This window comes from Mycteria americana, chromosome Z (genome assembly GCF_035582795.1).
Source record: "Mycteria americana isolate JAX WOST 10 ecotype Jacksonville Zoo and Gardens chromosome Z, USCA_MyAme_1.0, whole genome shotgun sequence".
Classification (NCBI taxonomy): Eukaryota; Metazoa; Chordata; class Aves; order Ciconiiformes; family Ciconiidae; genus Mycteria; species Mycteria americana.
The window spans coordinates 10,401,608-10,420,168 of NC_134396.1; the positions used below are offsets into that span (position 1 = coordinate 10,401,608).

Below are 18,561 nucleotides of genomic sequence, written 5' to 3' on the forward strand. Positions count from 1 at the left end.
ACAGAGGTTAGCAGAAGCAGGAGATGGAAACGGAGATGAGGGCAGACAGGCACCATGCGAGTAAAGGTAAATGGTAGTACTGTTGGACTGCACCACATTGGGTATTTCACACCTGGGAGTATTTAATAGTGTAAGTACCATGAAGGATATGAAACCCGCTGGCCTTTTTTGATCTTTATCTGTAACATCTCTGTAATATTTCTAAAAGAAATATTTCTTGTTTCTTTTAGAATCCCTAAAGAAGTGAGGCTTTGATCGTCTTCACTGATAAGCAGTAGATTGCCTGTTCAAAACACCAGAGTGTTTGAAGCAGATAGAGAGAAATCAGCATCAGCAGTGATGCTAAATACAATGGATTATGTGAAAGAATGCTAACAGCCTTCATGAGACATATTTTTATACCAGTAAAAACTGGAGGGAAAACTACTACTACTAAGAATCTATTCAACATGTAGTAGGGGGAGAAACTGAGATTCATAAAATACACAGTCATACCAGTGATTAAATTAATTTACTGATTACAACATTGACCTCACAGTGAACAGAGGGACAAATAGTTGAAAAAATCTGCATCGTATGTTATTAACGGTTTGATTTATTAAAAGGCAGTAATGGATTTATTCATTTCAGGGATTAAGCTATTATCAAGGTGCAAAACGTGATCTCTGGGAACCCCTAACTAAATGGCAAGCTGGAGCACTGAACCAGCAGTTTACTCCCACAGCACACAATCTCATCTCCTGGCAAAATTCTGCCTGACAGACCTCAAACTTCCCTTACAGATGCTATTTGCAGCACGCCCTGATGGCCTACAAGCCTGAGTGACTTTGGCAGCTCTAAAACGTAGTGAATATTCTCTGCCATCGCCCCCTGTATTTTAAAGCCAGATAGAATTTGAACATTTTATACTGTAGCTAACTTGGTGAGGGGGGCATAAACCAGCTGCACGTGTTTACTGGTCAAGGCTTTGGAAGAGCTGATTTCATTCATATCTCAAGCTTTTGCAGTATCTATGTTTGCTTTGTGATGAAGAGGTGTTTAGTGTGTTAGGAATGATAATGACTCTTTGCCATTTTACAGCTTTGATGCTAAAAATACTCGTTTTGACTTGGTGAGCCAGATTCTTTGTCTCCTCTCTTTGTCCTAAATCTCTAACTTAACATTGCTGCTGACTATGTCTCTCTTCTCTGGCATGCATTTTAAGGGATGTTTCAGGGACGTGTCAGGGTGCGATGATGTCCGGTCTGGGAAGCTCTGTGCTGATGTCTTCCTCAACTGGAAGATGATCTTCAAGTATTACTGCTAGTTGATAGAGTTCAGAGCAACACGTGCTCATCAAATTCAATTTCCCACAGGATAAGTCTTTACAGATCAAGGTTTAAGTCCATTAGTGCATAGCTATACCAAAGTTGTATCCTCTAGAAACTGAGAGTGTGTAATACACAGTGGATCAAATTTGGAAATCTGAGAGAAGGCTGTCAGAGTTGATCATCAGATAAATTGCTAATGCATGCAATAAATATATGAAAATAGAAGAGATTAAGTTACTATACAAACGATGTTCATTCAGCCAAAAGTGATACCACCACAAGTAAATTTTAGATACTATAAGAAGAGCTTTGCGTACTGCATATACTCTAGCTCCCTGCATTGCTGTTATGTATGCAGCATCACCGCTTTGGCACTGGTAACAGTGTGTAGCTATTGCTGAATTGCTTCATAAAGCATCAAAAGATTACAAACAGCTGAGCTTTAAATCATACCTACGGGAACCGTAATATGACATGACAACTTTCAATAATGGAGGGTGTTTGAAAGTTTCATAATTACGAGTGAAAGCTAAATATATGCTCACAAAGGCACGCTGAAGAACTTAATAGGAATAGTGTTGAGACAGTAATGTCTCAAAGTTATATATACATTGCCGAAATTGTGAAAATATCACTGAAAATTTGAGAGGCAGGTAATAACAGTTCCAGCAAAATATCTCTGTAACTATTTTCTGATAACATGGACACAACTGGGGAAAAATAATGCTCCTAAGGAGCAATTGTAGAATATAACATCAATGAGTAGACTAAAGTCCCATTAATATGAGTGAATCATGACTCCTGTGAGAACCATTACAGCAACAAGCATTTTGCTAATGAATATATGTTTGGAGTGATATGTGTTGGCTGCCACAAACTTGTAGAACTGCTGTAGTCTTTTATCCCGGTGATTTGTGGGTTACACATGTGTTAACAGAAACATACTTTTCTTAGACCTCATTAGAGTGTAGCAGAGACAGAGAGAACCAGTTTGGCAGCAAGTGGTTTGCTGCATCCCTCCACTAGGTCCAGGCACTAGGCCCTCCACTTAAGAGGAGAGGTGTTCCTGGGTGTAGTGTGTTAGAAACTGGATGTTGAAGAAGGCAAACCAAACCCAGTATCTTAATTTCAAGTTTCATTAGACTGATGGAAAGAAAAAAACCCTAATGGCTGCCAAATAGAAAAGGAAAACAAAAGCTTGGCAGTGAAAATCATATTATCCAGCCACCAAGAAGGAATGACAATGGGCATGAAAATATAATTAAAATCTATAAAACCTGTAATTGAGCAGTCCTCTTTTCCATATATGTATATCTTGGTAATTGTCTATTCTGTACAGCACATGTCGTTTTTCCTACTTTTTCATACAGCAATAAGTTCTAGCACATGGATTTCCTTTCTCCCATGCATATATATGGTGTTAGGTACATTTAGAGCCAAATGATGGCCTCTGATGTTCCAGCTCATTAAACTCTATAGCAGTAAGTTACACTCCCCGTACTTGGGAAAGGAGTGGGCCTGTGTTGTGTATGCCCAGAGCCACCCAGCATGGTGAGGCTGACACTGAAGCGATGGCAGCAAGGTGGAGCATGCGGATAGAGGCAAGGCAGGGGTTCGTGGAGAGGGTGAGATGCCGCAGTCCTGGAGGCATCGTTCACAACCTGTCCTGCCAACAGACAAAAGTGGGAGAAGGAGTGAACGGTGGCAGATGGCTGGAGGAACGCCATTTTATTCACATGATGCTGTGGCTCTAAAAACATATCCCTGTGCCGAGCACGTAGCCGAGCAGACACAGACTGAGCTGATGGAGCAAGTTGCTGTGCCCACTGGAGTGCAGAGCTCAGGGAAAAGTGGTGCCGGCCTCCTGCGGGAATTGCCTGCGTGCCCTATATGTACGTTGAGCTGAGCGCAGATCACGCAGGTTACCTCGTGGGACAGCGCAGGAGTGGAAGTAGGCGAAGGTGTGGGACAGTGTCAGACGCGGTAGATGCGTGTGAATGTGGCAGAAAGGCTGTTTCACAGGCTGGGAAAGCCCCACGCGCCTGTCTGCGTGTGGCAATGCAGCTGCTAGTTTGCAAGGGCAGCGTGGTACACCTGTGCGAGAAAGGGGCGGCAGCACCGGGGCTTCGTCTTGACACAGGCTGCTAATGACCTCTGTAATACAAAGGATAATGTGACTGAATTTACTGCTCGATTAATGTTAACATCTTTAACATTTCGCTGGAAGCACTGTGGTCAAAGGCTTTGAGATTGCAGCAGTATGCTTAAAATTACACGTGAGTTCACGCACTTTGCTGATGTGGGACAAGAATGCTCGGAATTATGATAGATCAAGTCCTTGTTTCAATTCTCTTATTTGTCTCTTTATCTGTGATTATCTTAATTGTCAGCCTTTCTGCTCTAGACCATGTTTCCATTCAGCCCAGATCAGTAGAAACCAAAGTATTATTACTTTCATAGGCAGTTCAGCAATTCATGCAAAATTACCTTCTGCAGATACTACATAAAAACTTGCTGCTCCTTGTTTGTTGTTACTAAACGTTTGGTTGGAAAGCAAAAGAAAGCAAACAAAAAAACCAACACACACCCCCTTCAACCTAATCCCTACGTTTTGTAAGAAACTTTGGGATAGACTTTCCATATTCATACCCATACCTAACATTTTTGTTAAGTGGGAGGAATTTTTTTTTTCTCCTGAATCAGGCACAAGAAAGGTTATCCACTGATTAGAAGATACTTCAAACAACCTTTATGTGACTAGGCAAAATGAGGCACAGGTATTTTGCATAATGGGCTGTTCACACCCAGCTCTGAATGCAGCCTCCGCTCTGCACAGCAGATCTAGCTTGAGTTTTAGTGTCAGGCATAGCAAAAAGCATAGAACAAGTCTTCATTTTGGAAAAGGTTGGCTCAGACCCCCGTAAGCCTTGTGGGACAGTTCAGAGCAGTGCTTGGTGTGATTCACGAAATCTATGACATGGGACTCCAGGGGTTTGCTTGTATAAAATTTGGATCCGAATCTTCCATCCTTTTGGTATTTTTCTTTTTGTTAGCTGTCTCAAGAGAAAAAAAACATGCAGGAAGATGATAGTGCTCAGCTTCCCTAACCATCTGGGGAGTGGTTCTGTATGGTACAAGGGTGGGACGGGCAATGTCGCAAGGGGCTGGCAGAGCAAAACTGAACTTCACCATGCGAGGTGTTTTTCTTTCGTAGATAACACTTACGTTTCCAGTTCTGATAACGATGAAGATGTGTTAGTTACAACAGAGCCAATTCCAGTAATTTTCCACCAAATCGCTACAGGTAATCTTATGTCCCAAGTGTTTTGTCAAGTTCATATTTTGTAAGGAAAGACGTTGCCTGCACTTAAAAGGAGATATGTTAATGTGTGCAGCTATACAGTTTCCTATTTTCCCACTATCTTGCTGTAGTGAATTGTCCTACATTTCAGAATAGAAGAAATTAAAATATTTCTTTTGGGGATCACCACAATTGTGTAGGCAGAATATATTTTATTCTTTTAATGTCTTGCAGTCTGTGCTAAAGCAATTCTCCTTGAATACAGTTAGAGGTGCTTAATACTTCCCAATTATAAGTTTTCATGCTCACTTGCTTAAAACTTCACTAAATCTTCACCATTGGGGATGAAACGGGCTATAACTACCGTTGTCTCTGGTGAATTATTTCAGGAAATTTCAAACAAAATGGTTCAGCTGTTTCACTAAATTAGACTATAGAAAAAAAATATTTTTTTTGCCAGTGATTTTGGGAACCTCTCATTTGAAATGATTTCCATACTTTCAAAAAGTATTTGATACATGAAAGGGTATGCTTTTCAGACATATAGGCACATTTATACAATATATAATCAAGATTTGTGCATACTCCGTAGAGACTTTTTAGATTTTAGCAGCCAAATTCCCTGATGATTTCAGGCTGCAGGAGAAACTGCATAGAGCAGTCTTAATTCTGGCAGTTCTTCAGATAGGAACACTTGACTTTGCAGTCTTTTTATTATTATTACAATGCTTTAGGGCTTTTTTTGCATAACACAGAATTACTTTGAATTCTATTGGAAAACCAATATGATCTTCAGTCTCTGATGTCATTTATACTGATGTAAATCAAGAATAATTTTACTGAAGTCGGTGCAGTGGCACCCAAACAAAAACTGGCCATTATAGTCGGAAATTTAAGACAGATTTTACTTGCAAATATTTCTGTAATTTACAAAGAAATAAAGCCTGTCATTTAAAATGGAATAAAAACCTATGTTTTGTGTAGAAGATGATCTGATTTAATTTTGCTGATGGGTTTTTATTTTTCATTCTTTCATAAAGTATACAAAATTAATGAATGACAGTAAATTGTAAATCACAGATTGGGAGAAACAAATCTACTTGATGGACCAGCTGAGTTTCATTTCACAGTTAAAAATATGAGTCTTCTGAGGCATAGGGGCTTCTTAATTTTAGACTGTTGTATTGTAAACTCTTTGATGCTTTTCATATCTGTAACTTTTTGTTCCTTATTTGCTCTACTACTGCAACTAAGTATTTCAAGTCTGCATATGCAAAATTATTTCACATTTTTCACAGATGTTCCCTATTTTCCCTTTTCTTTTAAGAATTAAGAAAAACCAGTGATGTCAACTATTGCTTATCCATAAAATCAAAATTACAGAGGGAGAATGGAGAGGTATGTATTTCTTGTATGCATATTTTAACTGAAGTTATTTTAAGAAACAACAGAAAATTAAATATGAAATGTTTACCATAGATTTCCTATCAAATGTGTGCTTATGCAAACTGCACACGTTTACACATTTTAGAAGATGAGCGTAGTCTCTGGGTTTCATACATGGATTAACCAGTGAATCATTTAGTTACAATAGGGATGCTCCCATCCTAGGAAATATGGTTTTGACGTTTATTTCATTTTTTGTTCAACAGTGGTATAGACCCTGTCTGCCCTGAAAACACAGCTCTCCTGGAGAAGTAGAACATGATGCCATTACCTTTTAACCTACTCTTGCACATAGGACCACATCCCATTTATTAGCTCACTGCTGCTTCGTGTGGCCTACAGCAGCCCCACTGGAGGCTCTAGGCATCTGCATGACTCTCTTCGCCATAAGTAGGGTCTGCAGTATTAAGGCCTTCCAGTCACAGTTGTATTTGTGCTGTACCCCTGGCATGGGTCACTGACCAGTCTCACTGAGACATTAACTCAAGAAAGAAGTCACTAACTTGAAGTCTACAGGGCTTGGCAGTGTTATGGGCTCAAAGAAAGTACCACATAGGCTCCTATCCCAGGCAATAAATGGAGCATTGTATCAAGAATTCAGGTGCTTGACTTAAAGACTTCCTTTGGTAAGGGTGGTTGCTGAGTTTCTTGGCAACTGCTTTTTAGGCTCCGATCTGTATTTGATCCTGGAAAGGGGAGATAAGCATGCCCAGATATGCTAATGTGTATGGTTGGTTTTTTTAGTAGATGGATCCTGATTTGATGTAAAAAGCTGCACTGGAAATACTTTGCTTCTACTGCCTCATCATTGTATTCAGTGCTCGGTAAACATTAGAAAAATTAAAGTGCAGGAAGAATTTACCCATTTGATTAAAAGCTTGAGATATAGTTAGCTTCTATGGGACAGAGTTTGAGCTTTTATTCTGTTTGTAGTTGAACGAGGTACTTAAATATGAAACTACTGAAAAAAACCACCCTTTAACAAAAGTCTCTAACGCTGACCATTTCTGTTGGCTAGACAATTAGAGGTTCGGTTAGGATGGGATCGGTTTGTCACTATTCTAATGTGAGAGTTTCATTTCTCTTTGGTTTGTGTTGAATTTTTGTTCAATTGAGTTCTGTTTTAACACAGACTTCCTTTTGAGGTAAGGTTATTATAAAACAAAGACGACTAAAGTAATTTTGTTTCTTTTCAGTGAAGTAGAAGCAGAAATTATTTTTATGCCGTGTCGTAGAAAATTGCTGTGAAATTGGCTGAATACAATTTTTGTTCTATGTATACATACAGTGAATAGAGCAGGAATTTAGAGGCAAAGGTAGGGAAATGGGATTAGAATGTCTGACCATAGAAATTGGTGATAAGGGTGTATTTGACACTTATGAATATATGGGATTTAAGGGTAACTTCTATTCTTTGATTCATACATCTGATTTCTCTTCCATTATGGCAGTTCTGTGCAGGACATAAATACAAAATAAGCAGTAAGTACATCCTGTTCAGGTGGAAGTGAAGAATTATGATTTTAACAGGTGTTATTTAGGGGATCCTTGTCAGCATAGGGCCTAGAAATAATACATGGATTGTGGGAAACAAGAATGAATATCTTCAAGCAATTACATAATTATAAGTAAAGGTTCCATTGGCGGGAAGCAGAATATAACACTTCAGCTCATGCTGAGTTGCAGCCTGTACCAGGATCAGTTCTATTTACTTGAGTGCAATTATTCACAGAGCAGCCTATTTAGAGCAGGTTTTACTTGGGTAAGCATACTACTTTCTAATCCTTAATTTTCAGTGTCTCAGAACAGAGCTAGTCAGAAAATTAAGTTTGAACTTTTCTGGGAACAGGCTGGTACTTCTGTTAAAAATAATAAAGCAGCAATGTGTCAGTTTTTCACAGAAAGGAACTTAAGACATCCCATGCTCAGACTTGAATTATTTCCTTAAACTATTAGAATTGATTTACCAGAATAGGTAAATTAAAATTTTATTAGGTCACTGAAACACCAAATGAATTAAGTCCAGAACCTGTCTTGGTGGGTAAATGATGCTTTGTTTAGCAAAAGCACAGAGTGAAGTATCCCCACATAGTCTACTGAATTCCCCAGTTCCTTAAAATACCACACTGTGTCTGTAGCCAGACAAAGTATTATTTCTCCAACATAAATTCAGGGTGTTTTTATGTACCCAGTTAGTAGGTGCTTGTTTTATCTGATATTTCACTATCCTTAAACCAGGCCCTTAGTACTCTTCTGGAAAAATGATACTAAAAGATCCCTTAATAAAGAGGGCTGTGAGCTTATTTGTAACAACATAATTCCTGTAGTTAGAACTATAAATGCAAGATAAGCATATCGCTTAAATCATTGCTAACTTTCCTTTTCCGTTAAGGAGTCACGGCACAACAGCACAGTTGAAGAAGACTCTGAAGGAGATAATGATTCTGAGGAATTTTATTATGGAGGACAGGTAATGGAGGAAATTTTTGCACGAGTTTCAAGAAATGAATATTTGAAAGCTTCTGTTGTTCATTCCATTATAAATTTTTTATAATAATTAATTTCTTATGTTTATTCAACATTGAATAGAATTACAGTGTATATATACATAGTATTTTATAGCAGAAATATTGAATAAGTTGTACTGTATAATTATATTAAATTTAAAATAAGATTAGTTTATTTACATTTGCAAAGGTGTAAGAATAGAAAAAGCAAGTACTCTTCTTCAGAGTACTGAGGCCAGTACTCTGGCTTCAAATTGAAAATAGAAGCCAGTTGCTTACTTCCAGGAAATGGATATTCACTCTTTAAAGCTTATCCCGTTATTGATACAAATGGGAAGTCAGGCTGGATCCAAATCTGTTTCCTTCTGGAGGATTGCCATTTTGTAAAGTCAAGAGCACTGCAATTTAATGGTAAAAATTGTTATTACAAAACAACTTTGATCTAGGCAATAGTCCATTCTTTTTCTAAGCTCTACAGTTAAATTCACCTTGAAAAATGCTGCATACTTTTAGATGAATGTATGGCTCCGTGTCTTTGCTTCTTGTTCTCTCAGCAGAATTAGTTATTATTACATTCTTTTAGGTGTTGGGAAATAAAATCTCTTAGTCTCTTTTCCTCTTGCAATGTCAGTAGAGCGCTTCACGCTGCTGGTGTCTTTATTCAGATTTTTCACACCTTTTTTAGTCTAACTATTGCCCCAAAGGACTCATTCCTCACTTATGTTATTAGAACTGTTTATTTTTGACAAACATTTTAACGAATTATGGTTGCTGTTTATGAAAGTCGTCACTGCCTCAGCCGTGAGGCTGAAGCCGTCCGTGTCCTGGGTGCGCAGAGCCGGGGCTGCAGGAGCGCGCCAGCCGTGCCAGCCAGCTGGGTCGGTGCAGAGAGCGCGGGGTGCTGATGAGCAGGACGTCGCCGAGCCTGTTGGCTCGTCTCCTGCAGAGCCAGCAGCGCGGTGGGGTTTGAACGCAAAATGCACGTTGAGGTCTTTACTCTAAAAAAAAAAAAGCAGGCCCTTAAAAAGCTATTAAAAGTGATACTGAAACTGGAACTGAAAGAATGTATTTTCGGTATCAGAAATAACTGACGTGGGGTATTGACTCATGTTCACTTTAGAAATGAGCGCAGGAATTGCCTCCCTTCAGCTGCTGATTCCTACAGCCCCACGGAGCGCTGGGGAGGACCGTGTGCACGTACTTCAGTGCGAAGGGCAGTGTCTTATTTTAATGTGCCCGAGAGGAAAAATTCTTCTGATTTTGCCCTGTAGTGATGAGTTGTATGTACTGGCTCCATTTTTCAACTCTGCAGAAAGGGCAGTAACCTCAAGGTGAAGGAAAAGGCAGCAAACAGCTGGGAGTGCTTATTTCTTGAACAAGCACTAATACGTTTGGTAAAGGATGCCTGCCAGTGCCCTAATGAATGAATAAATATTAACGCTGCCTATGAGATATGAACACAGAGAGCAGTCCATCATTTTACAAGGTGTAAAAGAGCTGTGTAATAGGCAATACTGGTTAGAATTTAGTTGCCTTATATTTGAAGTGGAAACTACATTATATTGCACTGTCATTTTTTTAAGGTAATAGAATTAATTGAAGGAATTGTAACTGGCAAAAAAATACAATTAGATCAGCAATAAAAATAAAATATCAGATGATTGTGAATGTCTTGAATATAGAATATTCAAAAAGCAAGATCAGGAGAACGAACAAACAAAAAAGACATCCTAGAAAGTATATTTTACAAGAGAGAAAAAAGGAAATTTTGAATTTAAAATTTCATGTTCAAAAAGACAAAATTCTAAAGAAGACATGTAGAATTAAAGAAAATATTGAGGACTGAGAAAATAAATAGGAAGCCAGGTAATGAGCACAGTCCCCTGAGAGATAAAAAGAACAGTCCTTTTTCAAATAAAGGGATTGTAAGAGTTATTAAGTGAGCACCAGGTGTGTTGAGAAGACAAAATAGTTGACTGTATATGTGGAGAACAAGCAAGGCAAGCTGCTTCACTTGAGATAAGCGTGTGCTGTGCCCACAGAGAAAGGGAACAAAAATTGACTTTAGCAACTAGAGGGAATAGATGCCAGTGTAATTGTGTGCAATACAGTTGGGAAAAGCGGAGGTCAGGGGTAATTCTTAACATTGCTAAGTGGTTACAGCTGGAAAGACAAGTGAGCAGCTGATGATGAAACAAGGACCATGGAAGATGGGAAATGGCATTTGATGGGCAGTGAAAACAAGATACGACCTTTTGGTCATAAATTAAATGTTTGTATCTGCTTCCTAGGCACCTGCTTGTAATCCTCCCTAAGAATTTAATGGATAAATACTTTAAAGTAGCTAAGTGATTCAATAGCCTAAGTCCTATTGATTTTCAATGGGATTTAGGTTTGTAAATCACTTAATCTCCTTTAAAAATGCAACCTTTTGTCATTATGTGGGACAAAATAATCTGAATCAGGTCTCAGATTAAAAACTGAGACTTTCTAAACACAGACCCTTCAGACACAGCAAAGTTATCAGATTTTTTAGCTTTTATATTCACTTTCTCTGAGACTCTTTGTTAATTCTTGCTTTGAATCTCTATCTTCTACATTTGCAAATGAGAACAGGAGATTGAAACAGTAATACTGCTGTCTTTGGTGCTCTCTCCCTCTCTCTTGTGCTCAGTTCCAGGACATACTTGCAGATACAGATATACAAAACTCTGGCAGTCTCCACTGTGTGCAGCAGCATGTCTGTGGCACTAATTCAGGGGTGGAAAATACCATTTTCTTACCATTTGCCAGAATGCTGCTTTGTTTCCTTTTTGAGTTCATAACCTCTTACCATCAGAAAATAGATTGGAGAAAGCATTATGTTGAGCAGTTCATTGTTCTGCACACTGTTCCTTTTGGACTTTATTATGATTGATACGTAAGATTGATGAAAAAAATGTGGTTTAGGACCAACAAAGGTGGCAGGTGCACCACAGCTACCAGTTGTGAAATGATTGCTGTGCTCTCTTTGGAAGCAGGACAGCAATTATTTATGCATCTTTAAAGAATTCATCTTTGAATAATGAGCATGTAAAAAGGATTGGTTTTCTCCTACCTAAAGTGAAAAAAAAAATTATAATAACGGTTTTCTTCCCATGGTGGTCTACTTGGAAAATTGTTCTGACATGCCTGCCCAAACAAGGGAGGGATACTTGGTTTATACCCTTCTGGTCATGAATATTGTTAATATCTCTGATAAACACATGCCCATGCTATGCTCATGAGTTCTGTGCCTTATATTTGAAGAATTCTTAGTCTAATCTAATTATTCTTTGCTAATTTTCACATGTAAAAAGTGGTCAGCTGATTTTCATTCTATTGAAATTTATTTAATTAGACTGAAAAGTACATCTCCAGATAGCAGAGCTCAAAGTGTCACAGCACTGGTCTCCTATGGATTTGGATGTACAAATGGAAGAAACAGTACTGCAGTTAGATGCGGTTCTGCAATAGCAAGAATTCTTTGCAGGAATTCCTGTATAAGGATATATATATATGTCTAAAGGGATAAATTACACTCTTGTGCTTTGCTCTCTGATTTGTCAAAGGTACAAGCCAAATCCTACTCTCATTTCTGAATCTGTCCAAATCTAGGGAGTTCATTGACTTTTGTGGAATTACTGTCATTCTAATTGTTGTAAAGAAGTAGAATTAGGTTCACACAATCAGAGGCATATTGCTTAATGAGAAAGTAGTAATAGACCGTGAATGGATTGTTACAAGTCTAAAGAGGTATTTTGGTCCTTGTAGAAGTGTTGTGGTTTAACTGCAGCCGGCAACTGAGTACCACACAGCTGCTTGCTCACTCCCCTGCTGGTGGGATGGGAAAGAGAATCAGAAGAGTAAAAGTGAGATAAGAACAGTTTAATAATAATAATAATAATAATAATAATAATAATAATAATAATAATAATAGGAATATACAAAGCAAGTGATGCACTATGCAATTGCTCACCAACCACCGACCGATGCCCAGCCAGTCCCTGAGCAGTGGCCCCCCGGCCAGCTTTCCCCCTGTTTCTACACTGACCATGATGCCATATGGTATGCAATAGCCCTTTGGCCAGTTGGGGTCAGCTGTCCTGGCTGTGCCCCCTCCCAGCTTCTTGTGCATCTCCAGCCTTCTCGGTCGGTAGAGCATGAGAAGCTGAGAAGTCCTTGATTTAGTGTAAGCACTACTTAACAACAACTAAAACATCAGGGTGTTATCGACATTTTTCTCATACTAAATCCAAAACACAGAACTATATTAGCTACTAGGAAGAAAATTAACTCTATCACAGCTGAAACCAAGACTAGAAGATAGGAGGATATTAATTATTTTAACTTCATACAGTTCAACCAAACCAGCTCACAAGTTTTGCTTTATAGTGTAAGCACTAACATAACTGTTTCCATTTTTCATGTCAAGTTTGAAAAAAAGGGGGGGGGAGGGAATGATGTCTAAATACATGTTTCTTTACACCTTCTCTGGTAAAATACTTAAAATGGGAAAGCGTTCTTTAATTTTTTTTTTTTTCATCTGATATCATTGCACTGGTGGATAGAATACAGGCAATGAGTAGACTGAAAATGTAATTTAGATAGTGAGACACTTGGTATATAGAATAGTTTCATGTTTCTCTTGTTGGGCCCAAGCCATTCTGTGTCTAATAAAGATGAGAGTGTGACAACAAGCAAGAGGGAACAAGCCTTTGTCCTGTAGTGGTTGGAGTGGGATGATATGACTGGGGAGATCTGGTTCTCCTGCTTAACAGTTTTAAAATGCACAACTGTACCAGAACAAACCCCAGGACAAGACAGGACAGAGGGATGAGTCCTTTGCAGCTTCTCTTCCCACAAACAGGAGTGGGACCCTCAAAAAATTTCGATGCAGAGGTGCCTGCTTTGCAAATCTCATTGCTTAGCAGAGCTAGACCACCTCAGTGCTTCAGCTTATCAACAGAGTGTCTTTTCTGAGCGTGGCATTAAGGAATCTTTATGCAGCGTATTTTTCAGGGGGAACGTTCAAGAGCCTAGGTCAGATGCCAGTAATGAAATAAATAAGAACTCCTATGATATTTTTTTTCCCTGTAGGTTAGCTATGATGGAGAACTTCACAAGCACCCACAGCTGGAGGCTGATTTGACAGCAGTGAGAGAGATCTATGGACCTAATGCAGTATCTCTCAGGTATGTCATTGGCTTTTCTGTATTGTGGAATGTTTTAACGTTTTGGAGGTTGAGTTCCATGTGGACCTTCCCTCACTGCCAAAGCACAAGTCTCTTCTAGTGATTTCTGTATATTGTGTGGCAAAAGGAAGGAGTCCTGCTAGCTAGCAGTAATGCTGGTTTTGTTCTTTCTTTTTTTGGTGTCTGACTACTGGCTACAAATGGCTGTGCTGAGAACAAGCGCTGGAAGCCTGTTCTAAAACATCATTGTCTTTTGCAGTGCAGTCCGTATTTGATCAGGCTGTTGTATTTTGTTGAAAATTACTATTCATCATTAGTCTAAACCCTTGTTAAACTCCTTTTCTGTCATATTCTGTCTTTTGCCCTGGAGGTGAACAAGAGGAATGATAAGAGATTTAGTAAATGTTTTCCCTAGGGAAAGATTGAAGGAATTGGATTTATCTAGTCTGGAAAAAAGAGAAGAAGAAGATGTAATAACAGTTGTTCTTCTTCAGAAGAGCTGTTTGTAGATAGGAGGAGTGACCAAATGTTCTCTATTGTCATCATGAGAGAGACAATAAGAAACTAGCTGTGTTAGCAACAAACAAGAATTTTATTAGATTTTAGGAAAGCTTTTTAATTGTGGGAATTTAAAGTATCCTGCACAGGGAAGTGGTGGAACCTCAGTCAGAGGTGGATTGCAAAGCGTAATTACACAAAAATTCTATTAAGCATATATGAGCATGCATGATTCTGCCATAGGGCATAGCTGTATGGTATTTTTAATACACTTCAGGTCTTTTATAACTTCTTTTTCCATCTATGCAATCTGAATAATTTCATAAAAATAACAGGTAGGCAAGATGTAACAGACCTGTCAGATGTATTGCAAAGAAAATATCAAAGTTGTCATACAAACCAAGTAATAAGATACAGAGGAGATAATAACCTTAGGCATACATATATTGCAAGTAACAATTCCCATTAACCTCTAAACAATAAGCTCTGTTATTTTTGTCTAAGAAGAGAGAGCATGTCTACAACTATGGTGTACTATACCTTTTCAAATTAAGTGGAAATTTCATTACATTTCGAGGACCTGGGGAACTGAAATCCGAATAGTTGTATATGAGTTTAGGAAATGAATGAGATAAATGTTCAGTTGCCAAACTGATAACTATGAAATTGAGAATACCTTGATAATAGGCTCCCTCAAGCTCCTAAAATTGAAACATTATATGTAACCTTTCAAAAACTTTAATGCATCTAACTTATTGAATCAACTGTTTCACTGGAAGCATTGTGATCTCCTTGAGCTCACTGTAGTAGAAATTGGCATCTGTGGCTGCTTTTGGCCTGTGGAAAACTTTAATGCTTCTTCCACTCTGTTGCAGTTGAAAATACTCATAAATTCTTGGAAATGACAAACGCAGCATTAAGCATTCAGTTTCATCCTTCTCCTGCAGCTCCACTTCTCTGTGGAGAGAGAAGTCTGTCTGACAGTGACACCCACTGAGATGCGCATTTCCTAGACAGTTGACCCTCTTTTCGTAGTCTCTTGCTGTCGCAGAGTCAACTGTACATATAAAAGTGAAATTCCTATACCTGCATGCTTTTCACCACTGCCCTTTGAAATCTGGCCACCAAAGCTGTGAGAAAGACCTCTGGACCAACTGATCCAAACTGTTCATTATCTATTTACATTGCTTATACATTGATGGACAGAGGACCTCTGGGAGCTTCAAAATCAAGAAGTCTTCATGGAGCCATTGTAGGCAGCAGATCAGAAGCTGCAGGTGCTGGCAGAAAACATGATTTCTTCCCCCTTTCGGCTTGGGGAAGTAAAACTAGTGTCAGCATCATGTGTCTAAAATGGATTTTCTAGGATGGTAATGGAGTGGGAGCAAAGGGATTTTAGTGAGTATGGAAATTCCACAGTTACAACTTTTTTTTATCGTATCCTTTCTTCCACTAATATTTCTGTGTTTCATTAATTAAACTATGTTTCCGTTTAATTTATAAAACTATGCTTGTTCACAGCCTTTTGAATCTCAGTCATGTGATTAACAGCAGCCTGAGTTCATAAATATTACTTAAGAGTTCATAACAATCTGTTCTTTGGATCTTCTGGAAAATTAACAAAAAAAATCGGAGGCCACTGTTGTGTAGGAGAGTGGCTAAGCCATTCAGTAGGTGGAGAATTTCACGCTTTCAAAGCCAGGTCTTCGGTGAGCTGCAGGAGGTCAGCGAGCGCCTGTAGCTGTACATGTAGCTCTGGCTGAGGGGACTCTGGAGCAGCTGTCAGGGTGGCTGGGAAGCCTCCAGATAACACAGCCCTGGCCAGCCGTTCACCTGCCCCGTGTGTGCCATGTGTGGACGCATCTGATCTAGAGAGACACTGTGGGTTTGCCCTTACCAGAGAGAACCATTGGCATGCCGAGGTTTGGTGGATGGGGTTCCCTCCACCAAACTTCACAAGAGGTCAAGGCATTTCCAGTGTGAGCTAGGTCCTGCCATGGCATCCTGGCTTGTATCAAAAATAGCGTGGCCAGCAGGACTAGGGAAGTGATCGTGCCCCTGTACTCGGCACTGGTGAGGCCGCACCTCGAATGCTGTGTTCAGTGTTGGGCCCCTCACTACAAGAGAGACATTGAGGTGCTGGAGCGTGTCCAGAGAAGGGCAACGAAGCTGGTGAAGGGTCTGGAGCACAAGTCTGATGAGGAGCGGCTGAGGGAGCTGGGACTGTTTAGCCTGGAGAAAAGGAGGCTGAGGGGAGACCTCATTGCTCTCTACAACTACCTGAAAGGAGGTTGTAGAGAGGTGGGGGTCGGTCTCTTCTCCCAGGTAACAAGGGATAGGACAAGAGGAAATGGCCTCAAGTTGCGCCAGGGGAGGTTTAGACTGGATATTAGGAAATTTTTCTTCACCGAGAGGGTTATCAAGCATTGGAACAGGCTGCCCAGGGAAGTGGTGGAGTCGCCATCCCTGGAGGTATTTAAAGGACGTTTGGATGAGGTGCTTAGGGACATGGTGTAGTGGTGGTTTTTGGCAGTGTTAGGTTTATGGTTGGACTCGATGATCTTAAAGGTCTTTTCCAACCTATATGATTCTGTGATTCTGTGATTCTGTGAGAGGCCACTTTGGCAGGAGATAGTTGTATTGGCAAAAATATTTTTGTATTTCAAAATTACCTTATCAACTTCTTTATACACAACTGCTACTGTACACTGTCTCAGTCTAGTTTAAAAGCATGGAAGTCACTGTGAGAACAAGCATATAAATGCAGTGTAAAGAAAAAAACCTAGTGACTACAAGCTAACCTGTGAAAAATTGAGAGTGATTGCATTTTTACAGCATTGTCCACTTAAGTAATTTAAATGAAAAGAAAAGCAATTTTTTATTTAGGTCTATAATGAGTATTTCCTAGCCCTACTTTTCAGAAGTCTTCAAGTACGTTGGGGGAGTGCAATCCAAATGATTCAGAAAATAAGAGGCAAAAAAGTCACACTTTAAATGTAAGATTTCAGATGGCAATGAAACACCTAGGAGCATAAGTTAAATCTGAACCTTGGGGATTCCAGCAATATTACACATAGCAGATAAAGTAAGGTAACTATTGCCTTGAGCGCATTACAGGGCAATCTTTATGTTTTGACAAACAAGTGCTTGAATGTATGAAGCAATCTCACAGGTATAATATGCCACCCTCTAGGCTATGTTGTATTTGTCTTCAATGATTTATCTCAAGCCTCTCCTTAGCTTACTGGCTGTTAACCCGAAATACTTTTGAAAATTAACTAGGGTTTTCTTTTGTCATAAATAGGAGCAGCATGTGACCATTACTGTTTTCTTGATTTATTTGTGCAATATGCGAACAAAAATACATGGAGACAGAATTTGAGGGAATTAGTAGAAAAAAAGATTTAGCCTGTTTAAGCAAGATCCACTGAAAGAAAGTTTCAGTGCAGCAGACGGTCACCCACTGGGAATATTGATCCAATCTATGTAAATGTCTATTTTATAACCATTCTGATTTTACAGACAAGATTATCCTTTATAAAATCTTCCCTGTTATAAGTACTCCTGGGCTAAGGAGTATCTTAAAGAGCTCTAATGTAATGTAATTCTTTCCTTTCAGGGAATATGGAGCCATTGATGATGTAGATATTGATCTGCATATTGATGTTAGCTTTCTTGATGTAAGTAATCTAATCACAGAATTACATAATGAACATTAATACCCATTTAATTCTGCTACACATCAGACTCTCTAGACAACCACTGAGTCTTTCCTTTTTCGGAGACTTGATCTTCACAAGTGACTGTCACATTATTGATTGCTACTCAGTGGAAAGATTTCCTTTTCCTTTTATGGTCACATTGTTAAAATGCTTTGTAGGCTTTTATTTACTGCATGTGTATTTCCTTTCAAACATGCTTTGTGAATGGTAAATGTTTTAACTGATATAAATGAAATACATTTATTTTTTTGCTATCCTAGACATTAGTTAGGTGAAAGCACTTCACAGAGCCCTGGAGGGAAGAAGACCTTGGCTGGAACTCTCCTGTGTGCTTCTCAACATCTGCAGCTGATTAGGGAGAGGCTTGAGTGGCAATGGAGACACAGGAGAGTGGTGCTGTCGACTGCCAGCATGGCTTCTCTAACAGCTATGCTGTCATTAACCACACTTCCTCACCTCATCTGTGCAGTAACTTCCTGTCCTCTAGATAGAGAATAAAAATTAGTGCTTTAGGGGCATCAATAACTTCTGCACAGATGTGTCATATTCTCAGGTCAGCACAGC

General features: G+C 39.2%; 1 protein-coding gene across 3 annotated transcripts in view; it reads left to right on the forward strand.

Moving 5' to 3' along the window:
* The window catches only part of PARP8 (poly(ADP-ribose) polymerase family member 8), a 120,938-nt gene that overhangs the window by 56,134 nt on the left and 46,243 nt on the right, over positions 1-18,561 (forward strand). For all 3 annotated transcript variants that reach the window (XM_075527394.1, XM_075527396.1, XM_075527395.1), the window contains exons 4-8: positions 4,525-4,614; positions 5,939-6,009; positions 8,450-8,527; positions 13,683-13,777; positions 17,895-17,955. In XM_075527394.1, coding sequence (XP_075383509.1) covers positions 4,525-4,614; positions 5,939-6,009; positions 8,450-8,527; positions 13,683-13,777; positions 17,895-17,955 — 395 coding nt within the window. The remainder of the gene's footprint in view (positions 1-4,524; positions 4,615-5,938; positions 6,010-8,449; positions 8,528-13,682; positions 13,778-17,894; positions 17,956-18,561) is intronic.